This window comes from Bos javanicus, chromosome 9, assembly GCF_032452875.1.
Source record: "Bos javanicus breed banteng chromosome 9, ARS-OSU_banteng_1.0, whole genome shotgun sequence".
Taxonomy (NCBI): Eukaryota; Metazoa; Chordata; class Mammalia; order Artiodactyla; family Bovidae; genus Bos; species Bos javanicus.
This window is the reverse complement of record NC_083876.1, coordinates 75,394,504-75,411,792: the sequence shown is the minus strand read 5'-3', so window position 1 is coordinate 75,411,792 and position 17,289 is coordinate 75,394,504. Positions and strand designations below refer to the sequence as shown.

The 17,289-nt window shown below is 44.2% G+C and overlaps 1 protein-coding gene across 1 annotated transcript; it reads left to right on the top strand.

Annotated features, from left to right (window-relative positions):
• Window positions 1–977: 977 nt before the first annotated feature.
• OLIG3 (oligodendrocyte transcription factor 3) lies at window positions 978–1,807 on the top strand. Its single transcript, XM_061428701.1, has one exon. The coding sequence runs from the start codon at window positions 978–980 to the stop codon at window positions 1,794–1,796; it is 819 nt and encodes a 272-aa protein (XP_061284685.1). The 3' UTR covers window positions 1,797–1,807.
• The last annotated feature ends 15,482 nt before the right edge of the window (window positions 1,808–17,289 follow it).

The window sequence follows — 17,289 nt, the reverse complement described above, 5'->3', positions numbered from 1 at the left end:
AAATATATAAAAAGCCAGAGACCCATTCTCACAGCAGTGTTGGGGGTACAACCTCGTCACCAGATAAGGACATCCCATTACAACCACACCAGAGGGCCCCATAAACAAAATAAGCACAATGTCAGTGTTTAGGGAAGAAACCTATTGAAATGACCTTCAGGCTGTGCACGTCGGCAGGCATCCCCCTGCCCCTCCCACCTTGACCCCGGCGTGTTGAACCTGCCCTTCATGTGCATCCCGGTCACTGAAACCTTTCCACTGAAGCTTCTTTTGCACACGTTTTCCAAAACTTGGGAGTAGCGGTGAAAGAGAGGAGAGAATGTTTCAATTCCTCTTTCCAAACCCAGAGGAATCTCCACCTGGCTCCCTTCCATTTCCTTCCTTCAGTGCCTTTAGGTATTCTTTGGTTAGGGAAATTAGGAAGGGGAGTGGGGTGGAGGAAAGTTGTTTCCTTTTCTTTCTTTCTTTCTTTCTTTTTTTTTTTTTAATCCAGAAGGCGCGAGCTGGAGCGGTGAGTGTGTCAATCAGAGGGTTTTGTGCCTGGGGGCTCCTAGCAGTTCTGAGCAGAGGTGTCCCAGGGCGGCCCCACAATGAATATGAATAGGAATCCTTGCTAAATGGGACAGCAAAGCGCACCGCCCTGAATGATGGCACGTCATCCTAACCAGCCCAGGATAGATAGGAGGGTTCCTTTTGTCTCTTTTCTCCGGCGCAGCTCTATAAAAGCCCCTCTTTTTCAGCGTGAGGTTAGTTCAAGCACACACCAACGAGCTGTCCAGGAAACAGCCAAACCAGAAAGAAGGGAGAGGGGAGGGAGAAAGGCGGGGAAAGGCACTGCCTCAGCTTTTCTTTTCCCGTCTTGCCGCTGAGAAGTGGGTTGCTGGGCTCTGCAGCTTTTTTTTTTTTTTCCATTCAAGATTTTCTCTAATTTCCCGCCTAAAGCTTCCCCACGGTAGGGCCGCATCCCCTATAATAAAATGAATTCTGATTCAAGCTCTGTCTCCAGCAGAGCTTCATCTCCGGACATGGATGAGATGTATCTGAGGGACCACCACCACCGCCATCACCACCACCAGGAGAGCCGCCTCAACTCGGTCTCGTCCACGCAGGGCGACATAGTGCAGAAGATGCCAGGGGAAAGCCTCTCGCGGGCCGGCGCCAAGGCCGCGGGCGAGAGCAGCAAGTACAAAATCAAGAAGCAGCTGTCGGAGCAGGACCTCCAGCAGTTGAGACTGAAGATCAACGGACGCGAGCGCAAGCGGATGCACGACCTGAACCTAGCCATGGACGGGCTGCGCGAGGTCATGCCGTACGCACACGGGCCCTCGGTGCGCAAACTCTCCAAGATCGCCACTCTCCTACTGGCCAGAAACTACATCCTCATGCTCACCAGCTCCTTGGAGGAGATGAAGAGGTTGGTTGGTGAGATCTATGGGGGCCACCACTCGGCCTTCCACTGCGGGACCGTGGGCCACTCGGCCGGCCACCCAGCGCACGCCGCCAACGCCGTGCACCCTGTGCATCCCATCCTGGGCGGCGCGCTCTCCTCTGGCAACGCCTCGTCCCCTCTGTCCGCTGCCTCGCTGCCCGCCATCGGCACCATCCGGCCTCCCCACTCGCTGCTCAAGGCGCCGTCCACGCCTCCCGCGCTGCAGCTGGGCAGCGGCTTCCAGCACTGGGCCGGGCTGCCCTGCCCCTGCACCATCTGCCAGATGCCGCCGCCGCCGCACCTGTCCGCTCTGTCCACCGCCAACATGGCCAGGCTGTCTGCCGAGTCCAAGGACTTGCTCAAGTGAGCAGCGGGCCGGCCCGGCTGCGGAGGTTGAGGGGAGAGCGGCGGGCGGGAGGGGTCGGGTCGAGGTGCCGGGCCCAGAAGGAAGGGGGAGCTGGGCGCGTGGCCCGTGGGAGGGTGGACGGCTGTGGGACCCCCCAGTGGCCTCCCACACTGCCTAAGAGATCTCAGATCCTACTTGACCCCCGGAGGGACAGAACTAAGACCAAACTGCAATTTCTAGGTGGTAACGAAGGGGGACTCGAATCAGACGTCGTGTGTCTTGCATGCATGCTTCTTTTCTCCATGCCGCGCCACTTTTTCTCACTGCCATAGGCTCTTGTCAAGACTGCATTTATTGTATAAAGACAGGATCGGTGTAGTTAAACACTTGGCGAAGGGACTTTAGAGTTGGCTCTCTCTGGCTCTGCGTTCTTACCTTGGAAAAGACAACCATCCTTTTTGTGAGAAGCAAATGTAAATATTTCCTTGAGATGGGTGCAGTTATGACTGTCTATCTGCTGGACAGTTGATTTTCTAGAGACAATGTAGGGAGAGAGACGGGGGGGAAGAGATAAGAGGGAAAGAGAGAGGGAGAGAGAGAAGAGAGAGAGAAAAAAAAAATGTATCTCAGAGACAAAATGTATTTCAAGACCCAAGTTTTGAATTTCAACTCCTGTCCGGGGCATGATAACTCTTCTGTGGGTTTTTCTTAAGACGCAGTGTAGGTCGAAAGAATGCATGCACGCTTCTAAATGAATCTCTTCTAAACATGTTGTGCAGGCCATGGTGCCATTTTCCTTGTAACAAGGATTTATTAGTGAATTCTCCGAAGTACTCCATACATCTGTCTGTGGTTGTAGGAAATGAACAAGGGGGCAGAGTGCAAAGACCCAAACTCACGCACACGCGCTTCTCCCCCACTCCCACCCGCCTTCAAACTTCATTCCCAACTTCCCTGGGCTGTTTCAGGGACCGGTGATTGCAAGAGCTTGGGCTCCCTCTACTAGCTTGCCCCACCCCCACCCCACCCCCCTTGCTCAGTTATTCTGCATGCGGGGTCGCTCTCTCCATCGTCAGCTTTGAAAACTTACTGTGGTTTGGGGAGGGGTGCTGGTTTTATTTTCCTGAACATTTGCTTGAAATATTTTGTTAGGGCTTCAAAGACAAGACTTGTCTTTATTTTTTATATATTCTTGATAACTATGATATATTTATTAATAACCAGTGTTTCTGGATGAGATTTCAAATAAAAAAGAATCTTTAAATCCTGGCTTTGCCTTTGCCTAAAATTTTTGAAGATGGGGGTAGTGGGTAGGGAACACGTGTACTCAGTAAAGAGTAGCGGAAGTAGGGGAGAGATCTGGGTGGGTGGGCTAACACAAAGCTGTTTTTCCTGATCATTTAAAGGTAAAGAGGTCAGACACATTGGTGTTAATTATTACAATTAAATGTCCTTCAAGTGGGGGGCCTTGTCCACATTGGTAGGCTTGTGATATTTCAACTTTTTTCTGCAATAATCAGACCTTCATGAACTCAGCAATTGAGATTTTTTATTTCAAGTGATCTGGAAACCCAGAGTGACAAGAAATGAGAGGCAGAGTTGTGACTGCACTGGCTGTGTTGGCAACAGATGAGAATGAAACAGTAAGTTAACTTCTTTTCACTTTAAATTGTCTGTGTGGCTTGTTAAAAAATCAAGCAAAATTCAATCCAGTGTATGTTTTTAAAATCAAAGAAAAGTAATCTTAAAAAAATAATCGAAATCTCAGCTCCCCACTAGCCTCTTGGTAGCATATTCCTCGGAGGTAAGGAAGGCCCCTCTGCTTTCTAAGGTGAGCCTGGAGTGAGGCCAGTGACCACCCAAGTCTCAGCATCTCCAGATGTGTAGTGGGAACTTTCTCTTCTTTCCTCCCTTAGAAGATTGCAGATCCCATTAGTTGAATACAAATTATTTGGAAGTGTTATTGGGTAGGGGCAAGGAGAGAAAGAAAAGTCTTCTACATAAATAATGGCTAAAATGGATTATTTTAATCAATTACTTATCTCTCTTGCCACCCCATAACATTTCCAGATAGTTTGTATAAGCAAAAATAATCCAGCAAGAAGGTTTTGTTTACTTGTTTATAGAGGACAGGAAATCAAGTTCTAGGGATGATAATCTGAACAGCATGTGCCTCTGTTCCCCATCAAGGATAATAGAAACCTGATTGCAATGTACCACCCCAGAATCTGTCTCAAGCTTAGCTGTACTATCACCTCCCTGTTGGCTGAGACCTAGTTCTGCTTCAAGAGGGGGAGGCAGGTGGTTTCTCTCCATAGAGCTGTCTCTCTCCAGGATCCAGCATAGACATCCCATCTAGGAAGCATCTGCCACTTCCTTCCTGGGTCCCCACTGCCCCTCCCTGGGAGGACACCTCTGTGGGTCCTGGGTCTATTTAACTCATTCTCCTTCATCTCTTTTTACCCTCAGCTCCCCCACTGCCAGGGAGAAAGATCTAAGTGAGGGTCTACAGTGGAGGGTGCTTATTTCCTCTGGTTTTAGGCAGATAAATGGGGGAATAATCGTCTGTTTCCCAAGGGTGATTCATTTCTCTGGGTGAGGAAAGAGCTTTTGAGGATTTATTTGAAACCAACACAAGGCAGCCCTCCAGCCTTTCCCTGTGAGTTTATTATTTAGAAAAGAGAGAGGAGGGAGAAGTTTCATCAATCAGGAAAACGACTTTCCCTGAGTCACTGGCTTCTTTTGAGTCCTGTTTTTAAAGGCATGAGTCTGGGGAAAGACAAGAGGCCTGACCACCGGCAGGGTAGTAGGCTTCATTCCTTCTTTAGAATTGGGCGCTGAAGAGAAGAGACACTGTTTCTAGTGTTGAGGAGATCCTCTGGACTGATCTGTCTCTTTTCTGGGTCACACAAACTTCTCAGACCTAGAGACTAGGAGAAAGCATTCCTTTAAGAAAAGGATGGGAGAAAGACAAAGTGGGAGCCAGATAAATCTGGAGTTTCTAGATTTATTGAGGATGGAGCAGCCCCTCCATCCTGCCCGACTTGCCTCCACTGGGAAGGGACTTAGCCAGGTGCAGGCTGGTTTGCTTGGAGGAGTGACTTTGCAGGCGATTCTAACTGGCATTATCCGTTAAATTCTCGATTTACTGATGTGAGAAAGAAGAGTACATGGCCGCAAAAATAAGAATGAATTCTTGGCCTGATTTTCTTTTCACTACAGTTTGTCACCTTCTCAAAAGTTCTTAAGTTTAAGCAGTTTTGAATTCAATCTAGAATTACAAGGATCCCTTCATTCCACAGAAAACGTTGCTCTACATTTAAAACGATGGTGAAAACCTAGTGGGCTAAGGTATTTAGAGAAACCAGGGCTAGAATCCTCAGGATGCCTTTTAAGCTAGTGACCCGTCTTTAAGGCAGGGAGAAAGTCACACTTAGAAAAGGAAAACCGACAGGCAGTTGGCAGGATCTGCTAAACCTTTGTTCCTAAAGACCCTCTTTAAAGGGTCTTGGATCTACAACCCTCAAAAAGAGCGGGGAGGAGAGATCGGAGTTGGTCCGCGAAGTCCAAAGTTCCCTTACTCCCGCAGGCGGAGGCCTTGTGTTGCCTCAAGCTTTTCCAAGCTCCTGGGTCGAGCAGTTACACCGCCTCCTCTGGTACCCTTTGCAGAAACTGCAAAAGCACCTTTCCCCAGGGAGGACGATGGATACTCTAAGCACCTCGCTCAGCTAACAAGATTTAACTGCTCTTTTCTTCCTTCTAGAGACTTCGGGCCTCTCTCTCCGCGTCCTGTCCCGCAGCGCGTGTTCAAGATGGGTTCTCAAGCCCGCGCGCCCAGACGGCTACGCCCCCGGCCCACCCAGAAGATGCTCCCCCAGCCCCTCTGTGCCTTTGGGGACCTGGCCAGGCCTTGAGGCTGGGGCTCCGCGGAGCCTCCGTGATCAAGGAACCGAGTCCCCAGAGACTGGCGGGTCCAGGCTCCTAAGGCTCAGGAAGCTAGGCAAGAGGAGGTGCCACAGCTGAAAGGCGTTGGCAGTGTCTTTGGAAAGAAATGGGCCAGGGAAGGGGTCGCGGCGCGGGTGGGGGGGGGGGGGGGCGGGCACCTGCATCTTCCGCCCGCCTCTAGGCAAACTTGCTTTCCTCTCCAACCCCTTCAGAATCTCAGAGCCGCGCGTGTACCCATTTCCTTATAAATAGCCGGGAGGAGTCAAACCCCGAAGGTTCGGCTCTGCACTTTCTTTTTAGTTGTGTCCGTTTTCATTGAAATCTTACCTTCAATGGGGCCGGAGAAGGAGGGATTCGGGGAACTAAGAGAGGAAGAACAGGTCAGTCGCGGGAAAGAGCGATCGCCGAGGCCTCCTAGGAGTCCCGGGACCTAATCCTTCCAGACCACCACCTCACCCCCTCCCGGTTTTGCCGCCAGCCCGCTGGGTGGGCAGCTCCTCCCTCCGCGCTCTGCACTCGGCGGCTGGGAGCGTGGATCCAGGGTCGCGTCTGGGCCCCGCGCCGCAGAAACTGGCCCCGCACCTCGCCTCTGTCCCTGGAGTCTAACGCGGAGCCGGTTGGTGCGGAACCGGGGATCCTGGGGGGCGGGGCTGCGTCCCCTGGGAAACCTCGGTCTCCGCGACCCGACCCCCGACTCCTCTCCTCCCGCTCCGCAGGCCCAGTGAGGCCGGGCGCAGAAGACAAAAGAAAGATGCGCGGGAGAGGAACGTCGTGGAGCAAGGCGCCAGACTGCGCAGACACTTGCAAAGAGCCTCGAAATACCAAAGCGTTTGTGGAAAGTGAGTGGAAGAAAATGCAACAGTCATAATCCCAACCGAGGCCGAGCTTTTTGATATCTGTTCCCTGCGACGTAGGCGCGCGGACACTGGGTCAACTTTGTTTAGGAGATCCTGTCCGAGGCGGCCAGGGCGGCCCGGGCTGCCTCCCTCCCCGAGGCCGAATCTGGCGCTGGCGCGGAGACATACCTTCTAACCCAACCCTGCCCATGTCCCAGGCTCCAAAGTGAACACGGTACCCTGCAGCCAGTACTCGAGACCGGAAGTTCAACCCTCCCCCGGGAATTCGACAAGTCCTGGGGGAACAGGGATCGGGATCTGCTGGGGTTTAGGGCGTGGAGAGGGAAGCGTGCGCAGATCTGAGTGCTCAACTGGCTGGGGCCAGGGGCAGTGGTGGTATGGAGCGGGCTGGATTTTTGCTGCGGTGTCCTGGGGTTCGGATGAAAGCCGAGTGGTTGGGTGTCTCCTGCCAGAGAAAGGCAGGGAGGGACGGGATAGCAATGAAGGGTCTGGGAAGCAACTTGGAATACCTGCCCCTGAAAGTTCTGGGGTTCTGTCTGGCAAGGACATGATCAGCGCCAGTCTTTCTCTATGGTCTTCAACCGATACTTCAGAGTGCGGAAGCCTGGGACGGATTGTGGGGGCGCCACAGTTTATGTGTAAGATGCAGGCTGTCAATCATTCATCCCCTTTGGGCCTGGGAAACCACCCCGCACCCCCCGCACCCCACCCCCGCCACCGCCCCTGCGTGCTGCTGAGCTCAAGGGCCGAGAACACATCTCTGCCACAGGTAGGATTCTTAACACCACTGGAGAAAACGGAGATTGGAGCAAGTATGCTCTATGAAGACTCTCTTCTCCCGGTTACTTAACTGTCTTTCCCTCCCTTCTACTCTGGTGAAGGGACAAGGGGATTCGCAAGATTCGTTGCAAGCCTTAACGTTACTTCCTTTGGTATTTCTCTTAATCTTCCTTCACTTCAACAATCAACATTTTCTGAGTGCTTTTGTTGTGCCATGCACTGTGACGGTCGCGGGAGAAAAAAAATGAACAAAACAGCTAGAGAAGTACGACATTCAAATGCGTAAGAAATGGCCCCTGCCCTTGGAGTCCTCAGACCCTAGTGGGGAAACATGGCATCTGAGTCCCAAGGTAAAACCTCCACTGGCCGCACAAAACACTGAGTGTTGCAAGCCTGCTTTCCAGAGGCTTTTTCAGATGCTGGAAAACTCACTGTCCTGATAGGGAACAGGAGCAGATGCCTTTGATTAATATGGGAATAAAAAGAAGCAATGGTGGCAGTACTTTGCTTCATTGCAGTTGTTTAGAGATTTATTGACATTTAGATAAGCTTCAGTCTGTGGCATCTCCAAAATTCATGTCCCCATTAGTTATTACCAAATGAGCAAATCGTTTTTTTTCTTTTAACCGGTTTTTAAAAGAAAATAAATAAATAAATAACGGGGGGGGGAGGTTGGGAGAAATCTTTTTTTAATAAGATTAGAGTCGTTATTTTCCTTGCCTCTGTGGGTCCCTGAGCTACAGAAACTTGTCTCTCCACTCCCGAGTTCACCAGGCTGTGTTCTGAACATAAAACAATTCTGTAATTTCCTTCAAGAACAAAAGTTTTCAAAGAAATGACCTGCACGGTATCCCCCTCAATAAAGCAGAATTGACTTAATGGTCTGTTAATTACTCTATCCTCCCAGGGGGAGGGAAGCTTCCAAAAGGATTGCTACAAACCCTCTGTTGATTGAAGCTGTGGTCTGCCCCCAAATGTACAGCTGGGGCTGGGCCATTAAAAACCCAGACAAAACAAAATCCCCGATAAATAATCCTACCTAGAACACAAAGATTCAGCATACAATAGTTGAATCTTCGATAGATCCTCAGAAAAACCCAGAGTGAGCTCTTTTGGGGCTTCCGGGGTAATCTTTTAATTTGAGGCCAAATGTTCTTGGACAAAAGTTAAAAAAAGCATGGTTGGCCCTTCCGTCATCTCATCCTCCTGTGTCGAATTCCTTTCTCTTTTATTTGAGACTCTGACTGATAAAAGATTTCTTTTATCCAATCTTCTTTTGTACTAATTACAGTTTGTTTCATCATTTATTTTTGTTTGGTTATTTTTTTCCAATTTTTTCTCTATTAGTGATTTAAAGAAGACAAATTTGATTGTTCTAGTAAAAAAAGGACATAGTAGAGAATCAAAATGTAAGGGACAGATTTGGGTTATTATTCTCTGTGACTTTTTCACATCTGTAAGGTGACAACTGCAACATGCAGTTAAATATATTTCTAAAATAAAAAAGTTTTAAAATCCTATTTAAGCTGAAGCAGCATTGAGCAATCATCCAGTTAAATTGGCATCAGAAAGCAGAAAAATTCAATTTTTAAAAGCATTTCTTTACGGAAGAAGATATGCATGTTGTACACTAATTGAGAAAATATTCATTTTAATTTGGTGTACATTTAACTTTTGTGGACCGTTGAAATAGAACACTGCCGAAAGATGAAAGGTAGCATCTAGAGAGAGAGGTCATGAAAATGATCAAGATGTGGAGATGATCTGTTTTGAAAATTAGTTCTTTGCCTGAACTAGGCAATAACAGAAAGAGTGTGTCAAGCCACACAGTTTCCCACATTTACCATCTCTTTTTGAGGTAGTGATGGTATCTCAAAAACACGTAGGTCATTCTTAAGTGATTACTATTACTCAAGAGTCATGTGTTGATAGAACTCAACCTCTTCTTTCCTTGCCATGGTTGACTGGTCCCTGCGTGGTGCAGGAGCTAATCATGGCGAGGAAGGGTAGCTCAAAGACTTTAAATTGTGCCCATAATTGTGTTTCATATCAAATGGTGACAAACACATACTTGTCTCTGCTTTTGAAAACTGAAAAAAAATCTAGTGAATCAAAAAGAGACCCATCATTTAAAGTCAGCCCGACCCCCAACTGATGCTGAACTTTTGATTTTGTGTCCTGTTGACTGTTCACCCCAGTTATGTGAGAAATAGGTTCTACATACAGAGTGACAGACAGTGTGGCCTGTGGGCTCAAATAGTGTTGTTCCTTTCAATAAAACCCGTACAAAAGGCTATCTTTGCCTTTCTCATCAACGATGTCCTTACAATCCTGACTGCTCCGCAATACTACATAGCTAATAGACAAAAATGAAAAACAGGAAGCCATTCCTCTTGCTAAATAATCCATGGAGAATACTAAAACAAGAGGAGGCAATTTGTTTCCAATTTTTACTAGCTTATATTATGAATAAATAAGACTGCAAGGTTGAATAAAGTAGTTTTAGAAATTATACTGACTAACCACGTGCTGCAGAGATGGCTTAGGTCCTATTTTTCCCCTTTGCAGAACTTAATGTGCTCAGGTATTAATGCCCCTCCCCAAAGGACATTTTGATTTGGAAATTTTTTTTTTTTTCATTTTTTTACCCTTAAAAAATGAAGCATTTCCACCACTTGTAGAGTGCTGTTTTCCAGGCTCTTGAGACACTGGATCTCTGTGGAACCACAGAGTATATTGACTACAATCAGTAACTTTTCATCATTTTTGATCAGGGCAAATTTTTAAATAGAAACTACTGAGAAACATGCAGTAATATTAGATCTCAGTTAAATAAATACAAGGGAGGTATACCTTGAGGGAAACTACTAACAGTAAAAAAAAAAAAAACTTCTTGGAATATATTTAAAATGCAAAGAATTTATCTTTTTTGGGAAACGACGGTTTTATTTAAACCCCAGCAAATGTGGTACTTGTCCTTGGGTGGTGGAAGAAGAGGGCAGAAGAGGCAGGAAGGGATATACTACTTTTCTAAATGTGGGTCCCATGAACTCTACTATGTAGACCCTGAACCTCATCTAAGTGGATGGTGAGCAGTGACAGGCTTTTCTTACAGTTCTGTACTTGATCATAATAGATTCTTTTCTTCTTCTATAATTTATTTCCTTTGTGACTTTATGTGAAGCTTGCTCATCTAAAATATATACAGTTATGGTATAAAAGAATCTTCTAGAGTTGAAACTAGAATTAGGTTCACTGAAACATTTGATGTTTATCTACATTTTAAGCTTGAAAGAAAGAAATGGGAAATAGAATCTACGAAGCAGGAATAAAACAGATTAAGTGGAGCAGGTAAGGCAAGAAACATGGTGGCCACTTTTTAAAAAAGGTAAAACATTTTTGCTGGTGATGTGACATCAAAGGTTACTGTTAATAGTTTGTGCCTCACATATATATGCTTTAGGTGAAGATACTTCTTAGAAAAAAAGGACTGTGTTTGCTGACTTCCGAGAGATGAAAGATTATAGCTGAATTCTTCTCTTTCTCCTTCTGTCTTCCACCTCAATTTTCTTTTCTTCCTCTATTCTTCTATCTGGAGTCTCTGTCATCTCCTCATCTCTGGCTCTCTATCTTCTTCCACCCCTCTGCTTCCAGTTTCTACTTTATTTTCCATTCCAGCTCATCCCTCTGCTCTATTTGTCCACTACTTTGGCCACTTCGTTGCTTTAGGGGAGCCTGGGGTTGACATTCCCTTAGCCTTCTCACTCAGTCCTTGCACACGCAACCTGCCTGCTCCTTCAACCAGTTTCTGTTATTCTGAGCAGGTCTGTTAATACCTTCACTCTCAGCCTGTGTTATGTTACAGGAAAAAAAAAAAAAAGTGGGTGGGGGGAGCTACATGGAAGTGTATCCCAGAACTAAAGATGTTTGAAAGCACTTTAAATTCCAAAAAGCAGCAGCATCATGAGAATGCCTTTCCAGGTGATAGAAGTATGCATGTCCTAGCTAGCTTATGTTAACTTAGGGGAAATGTTTATATTAATAATTATAGAAAACAGAAAGTTCTTAAAATGTGCCAGTCACGGTTTTAAATACTCAACAAATATTAACTCATTTAATTCCCACTGAAAGCCTATGCAGGTGGTGCTATTACTAGTCCCATGTTTGCAAATACACAAACTGAGATGCAGAAAGGTATATAACTTTCCTGGTATGTCCTAGGTCAGTGGTATCCCCAGACCTACAGGATAAGTTCCCTGGGCCAGCAGCAGCAGCAGCATCCAGAACCTTGTTAGAAACACAAATTCTGAGATTTTATCTTGCTTGCCAACAAATAAGATAGGCTATCACAGTTTTGTGGACGCTGGCAGAGGACGCAACACTCCTGGGTCAGAAACAAGGAACTTTATTTCTCACTGTGCGGAAAGTATCATGAACATCATGTTCACATTGATTCCCCTGGTTCTTTAATCCCCACAAGAACATTGCAGAGGTAGCCAAGTTTGTCAGTGTCTCAGATCACAAGATGCAGAGAAAGAAATGCAAGAGATCTGTGAAAAGTTTCTGCCAACAGAGGGTTGAGACCAGTACAGTCTTCAAGCAATTGGCCCTTTGTCATCATTTTTCAGGACAAGGCCACTGTCTACTCCCCTTTTTCTTCTTCCCATGGACATGATATTCATCTTGAATATTTATGAAGTACCGAATTCTTTTATAATAAGCAATGCTTCTTTGTTTGTGTACCCATTTTTAATTTATGTGTGAACTGTGTTATAGTCCTTCTTCTATTACTTTTTTCCCCCCTCAGCATTAGGTTTTAAGATCCAATTCATTTGGCTGTAAGTTAATCTTGTTCCACTCCTTTTTTATTGAATTATATTTGACATATAATATTGTATGTAAGTTCAAGGTGTACCATGTATTCTCCTGATGTGTTTATATTGCTCTGTGATTGCCACTGTAGAAATAGTTAAACCTCTGTCTTGTCACATAATTATCAGTTCTTCCAACATTGGGAACAATTAAGATCTAGTCATTTAGCAAGTTTAAGGTTTCAGATACTGTTTTGTTGTCTGCAGTTACTGTGCTGTGTATTACGTCTCCAGGATTTATTTATCTGCTGGTTGCATGTGTATAATGTCCTCCAGTTTCAATTCTGCTGAGTATTCCATACTGTGTGTCCATCACATTTCATTCTTCATGTCCCTTGGGATAAAACTTAGCTTCCCTGTAGCACCCTATCACATGTGATAACACTGCTGTGAAAATCTTTACTTATTTGTCTCCTCTTGAATCTCTTCAAGAAGTTTTCATATATATATATAGATAGATAGATAGACAGACAGATAGATTACATATCTTGGAAATTATACACACACATATATATAGAATACTGGGCTTCCCTGGTGGCTTAGCTGGAAAAGAATCTGCCTGCAATGCAGGAGACCTGGGTTCAATCCCTGGGTTGGGGAAGATCCTGGGTTGGGGAAGATCCCTGGGTTGGGAAGATCCCCTGGAGAAGGGAAAGGCTAACCACTCCAGTATTCTGGCCTGGAGAATTCCATGGACTGTTATAGTTCATGGGGTCGCAAAGAGTCGGACACGACTGAGCGACTTTCACTCACTCACTCATATAGAATATTGATCACAAATCTTGGAGATTGTATATATTAATTAATTGATTATATATAATATGTTATATATATAATCAATATTCTTTGCTCACTTTTCTATCAGGTTATCTGTTTTTCAAGGGTTCCTTGTACAGTTTAGATATTGAAAGTTTTAGATATAACAACTGTTTTCACCTAATATTTTAATTTTGTGTTTTTGTTTCTTTTCTATGGAGGGTGCCCAATTTTCCCAGAATTGTCTGTTACACAGTCTGTCTTTTACCTTTTGCTTTGTGGTGGCGTCTTTATGCTGTATCAAGTTCCTATATTTTCACTGGTCTTTTTTTGAACTTTCTACTCAGTGTCATCAGTATATTGGTCTGTTTCTTTGTCACTACCAGTAAATTGTTATTGCTGTGACTTAGTATTATGTCTTAGTAAAATAAATCCAAGGACAATAAATTATTCACAAAAGGGTCATATTTGCCTCCGAACTGAGTACATTCTAGGCCAATGAGAATAATGATTTTTAAAATGCAGTGTTGATATTACCAGACTTCTATCACTGTTTTTTTAGGTGGTAGAGTGTTGGAGGGAAAAGAGATATGTGTATATGCAGGTCTCTTAGAGTTATCATAATATTTTCATTTTTTCACTCTACTTCCTCAACCTCAAAACTGATAATCATGGACAGAAATTCTCAAGTTTTATGACTCTCTAGTGCCCCACTGATCTGGGCTGAGAAGCAAGTTTCTTTCTGATTATAAAATGTAGAGATAGTGTCCATTGTTATATTCCATTACCTCATATATTCTACATCATCATGTACCTACTATTCAGCGTCTTCTACAGAAGAGAGTAGAAATTCTTCTTAAGGAGGGACTTCCTGCTCATCCTGAAAAAAACATTTTGCAGATGGATTCAAATCTGAATAGAAACCTTTCAAGTTTACTCAGGCTCTTTCAAACCTCCAAGCCTGGACGCATTCTAATCCCTTTGCTTGGAACACTTGGTCCCACCCTATCCCCACTTGCCTGCCTATTCACAGCCAGTCTTCACTTCCCAGCTTCCCCGGCAGCCTGGATCAGTGGTACTTACCCTCCCAAGTGCTCTCATAGCCCAGTGTACAGCCCCTTCACAGCACTCCTGACCTGGAACCACTTGCTTGTCCTTTTCTTTTACAAGAATATTAACTCTATAGGGCAGGACTGTGATGGTCCTGCTCACCCAGCATAGTGTCTGGAATATAATTGGTGCATAAAGGACATTTTTCTGAACTAATGAATGAGAAATGTTGTAGAGGAGATAGATCTAAGCTTTGAATGCATCATTGCATTAGATGGTCTTTAGTTTCCCTTCCATCTATGAGATTTCACAAAGATATGCTACAAAAGCACAAAGTCTGATTCAGATTTTAAAGTCTGGATATGTTATTACTGTTTTAAAAACCTGTAGCTCCACTGGAGTAGGGGCTTTTATGACTTTGTTTCTAGGCACTTTTTGTAGTGGAAATTAACTTTATAATTTAATCAGATAAAATGAAGAGAATAGAGTTGCTTTATTACCCTGATGCTCCATTTTTGTGTGTTGTATGTATAGTAGCTGCCATTTAATGAATAGCATGATGGCTATTTCATAGATGTCTTGGTAATCTGGCAAGAGTGTCATAGTGCCCCTCTACAGGTGAGGAGAGAAAGGTTTAGGTTAAGTAACTTGAAAAGGATGCCCAGTCAATAAATGGTACAGCTGCATGTTGAACACTCTGCTGTGTTACTCTAAAAGTTAGTGCTCCTAAGAGCTGTCATACATCTTTATGAATATCCTTGTGACCTGTTTCTTAGCTTCTCCCTTTCCTTCTTGGTGGCCATTCCCTATTGAAGGTAACCTACATAAGACGGCTCCTGTCCAACCCTCCCTAACAGTTTTCACCTCTGTAACAAGGTCTTGTTTGGGGTCATCAGGGGTTTTAGAAATTTTTTCTCTAGTCATTCACTCATTCAATGAAACTTGCCTGGCTCTGGGCATGGTACTAGGGTCTGAGGGTGCTGTAGAGAATAAGAAATGTGCTATCAGCACTCAGAAATCTTATAGCTCAGTGGGGAAACTAATCAAGCAAATGGTGAAGCAGTGTCCTAATACTATGCTAGAGGATACAACCACCATCCCCATGGACATTTAACCCTGTGTAGGGGTATGTCAAGTTGAACTGTTAGGGGAGGAGGTTTGGCAACAGGCAACAGCGTTTCCAGAAGCCAAAGAACAGAGGGGATGTGAGAGACATTTCAGTGCAGCTGGAGAGTAGGATTCCTTTGTGAGAGCGGAGTTAGAATGGAGCAAAGCAGGATCTGATACTGCAGAGGCAAAAGTGAGTCAGTTGCCAAGAGGCTCTGCAACTGATTCACTCGTTTTTAATGCATATTAACTAAGTTCCTAAATAATCCATAGATTGTACATATAGCACTTATCAAGCACCATGCACAGTTCTACCTGCTTTATATCTACTATATAGATATATGTATAGATATATATGTATATATATAGATATATATATATGCAGCAAACCTATGAGATAAATATTATTATTATTCTAGTTATAAGGATGAGAAACCCAAGACCCAGAGTGTTTGGGTAACTTTTCCAAAGTCACACAGCTGTTAAATGACAAGGTTGGACTCAAACTCAGGTAACCTATCTCCAGTGCCTATGTTTTTAACATTAGAATAAACTGCTTCCGGGAATAAAGTGATGCACATGACCACTTGGCTCTCTGTCCTCATTTTAGGGAGAAGACAGAAAATAAGCAGGCAAACAACATAAAAATTAAGGAGATAGAGATAAGAGGTCTGAAGAAACCCAAACAGCAGAGTAGCTTGAGTTTGATTTAGGTAATTAAATTTAGCTAGGGAGCCAGGGAGAGCTCTACCAAGGGGTAGCAAGGAGCTGTGACCTCAAGCATCAACTGAGGTCAGAGAAATCCAGGTAGTGGGAATAGCATATATGGGTTGGAGGGAGGGTGGAGATGTGGGAGAGTTAATGTTATTTTTCAGCTTCATGAAGCTACTGCATCCAACTGATTGTTGTGAAGTCCTTTTGTAGATACCATTAACATTTACAGCCAGTTGACTTTAAGTAGAGGAGATGACTCTCCATGATAGGTGGGCCTTGTTTAATCAGGTGAAGGCTTTAAGAGCAAAATCTAAGGTTTCTAAGAGAAAGCATTCTGCGTTGGGACTGTAACATAGAAATCCTTCCTGAGTTTCCAGCCTGGCCTAATGATCTCAGACATAGCAGCCCCAGCAATCACATGAGCCACTTCCTAAAGTGAAGGAACTCTGTCTCCCTGTATATTGTTCAGTCTCTGAGTCATGTCTGACTCTGCAACCCCATGAACTGCAGTCTCCCTATATGTGTATATGTAAATGTATGTTATACAGTATACAATATAGTATTTGTATATATATGCTATACAATATATATACAATGTATATATTTTAGAAATAATAATTCTTTAATTCATAGGGTTATTGACGTTTTTATATATATATATATATATATATATATATATATTTTTTTTTTTTTCTGGAGAACCCTGACTGACTGATACCTAATGATCAGTGAAGACTCAACCCCTGCCCTCACAGAGTTTCCTTATAGAAAGACTACATAATTAAGAATTTAATTCCAAGAACAGAGACTGTCTCTTTATGCTTCTCTATACTTCCTTAAGTGCTATGATCAGGGCCATAGAGCCATTCCCTGGCTGAGGGAGTAATATATGGAGTCAGGATATGCCAGTGCCAGTTCTACCATGCCAGCTGCATGACCTGAGTTCAGGTCTTCTGAGCCTATTTCTTTCTCTATGAAATGAGAATGTTGGATTAAATGATCTTAGTGTTCTTTCCTTTATTAATTATCTGTGATTCTTTGAGAGCAAATAGGAATATGTGGATGATAACTGATCTACTGATGGGAGCAGCAACCTTCAGAAATATGATCCTAGATGATGGTTGTTGTTCATGGCAACCCGTGAGACATTTTTAAGATCCTCAAACCTCCTCACTCCTGGCATCAGCTGATTCACAGTCAGCTAGGGTCTGTGGGATATGGACGGAGAACATCTGGGCCAGTGAATTTTCAGTGCTTAAGTCAGAAAAATTTTTAGCTTCTCCTTAAAATGAATGTTAGAAGGAGGAAAATCAGGATTTTTTTTTTTCTTTTATAAGATGAAAATTTTCCTTTTCTCTATACTTGTTTATAGAGGCTTTCTCCAATGTTTCATTATTATAAATCAGCTTGAATAAATAATTGGGTGTATACAAG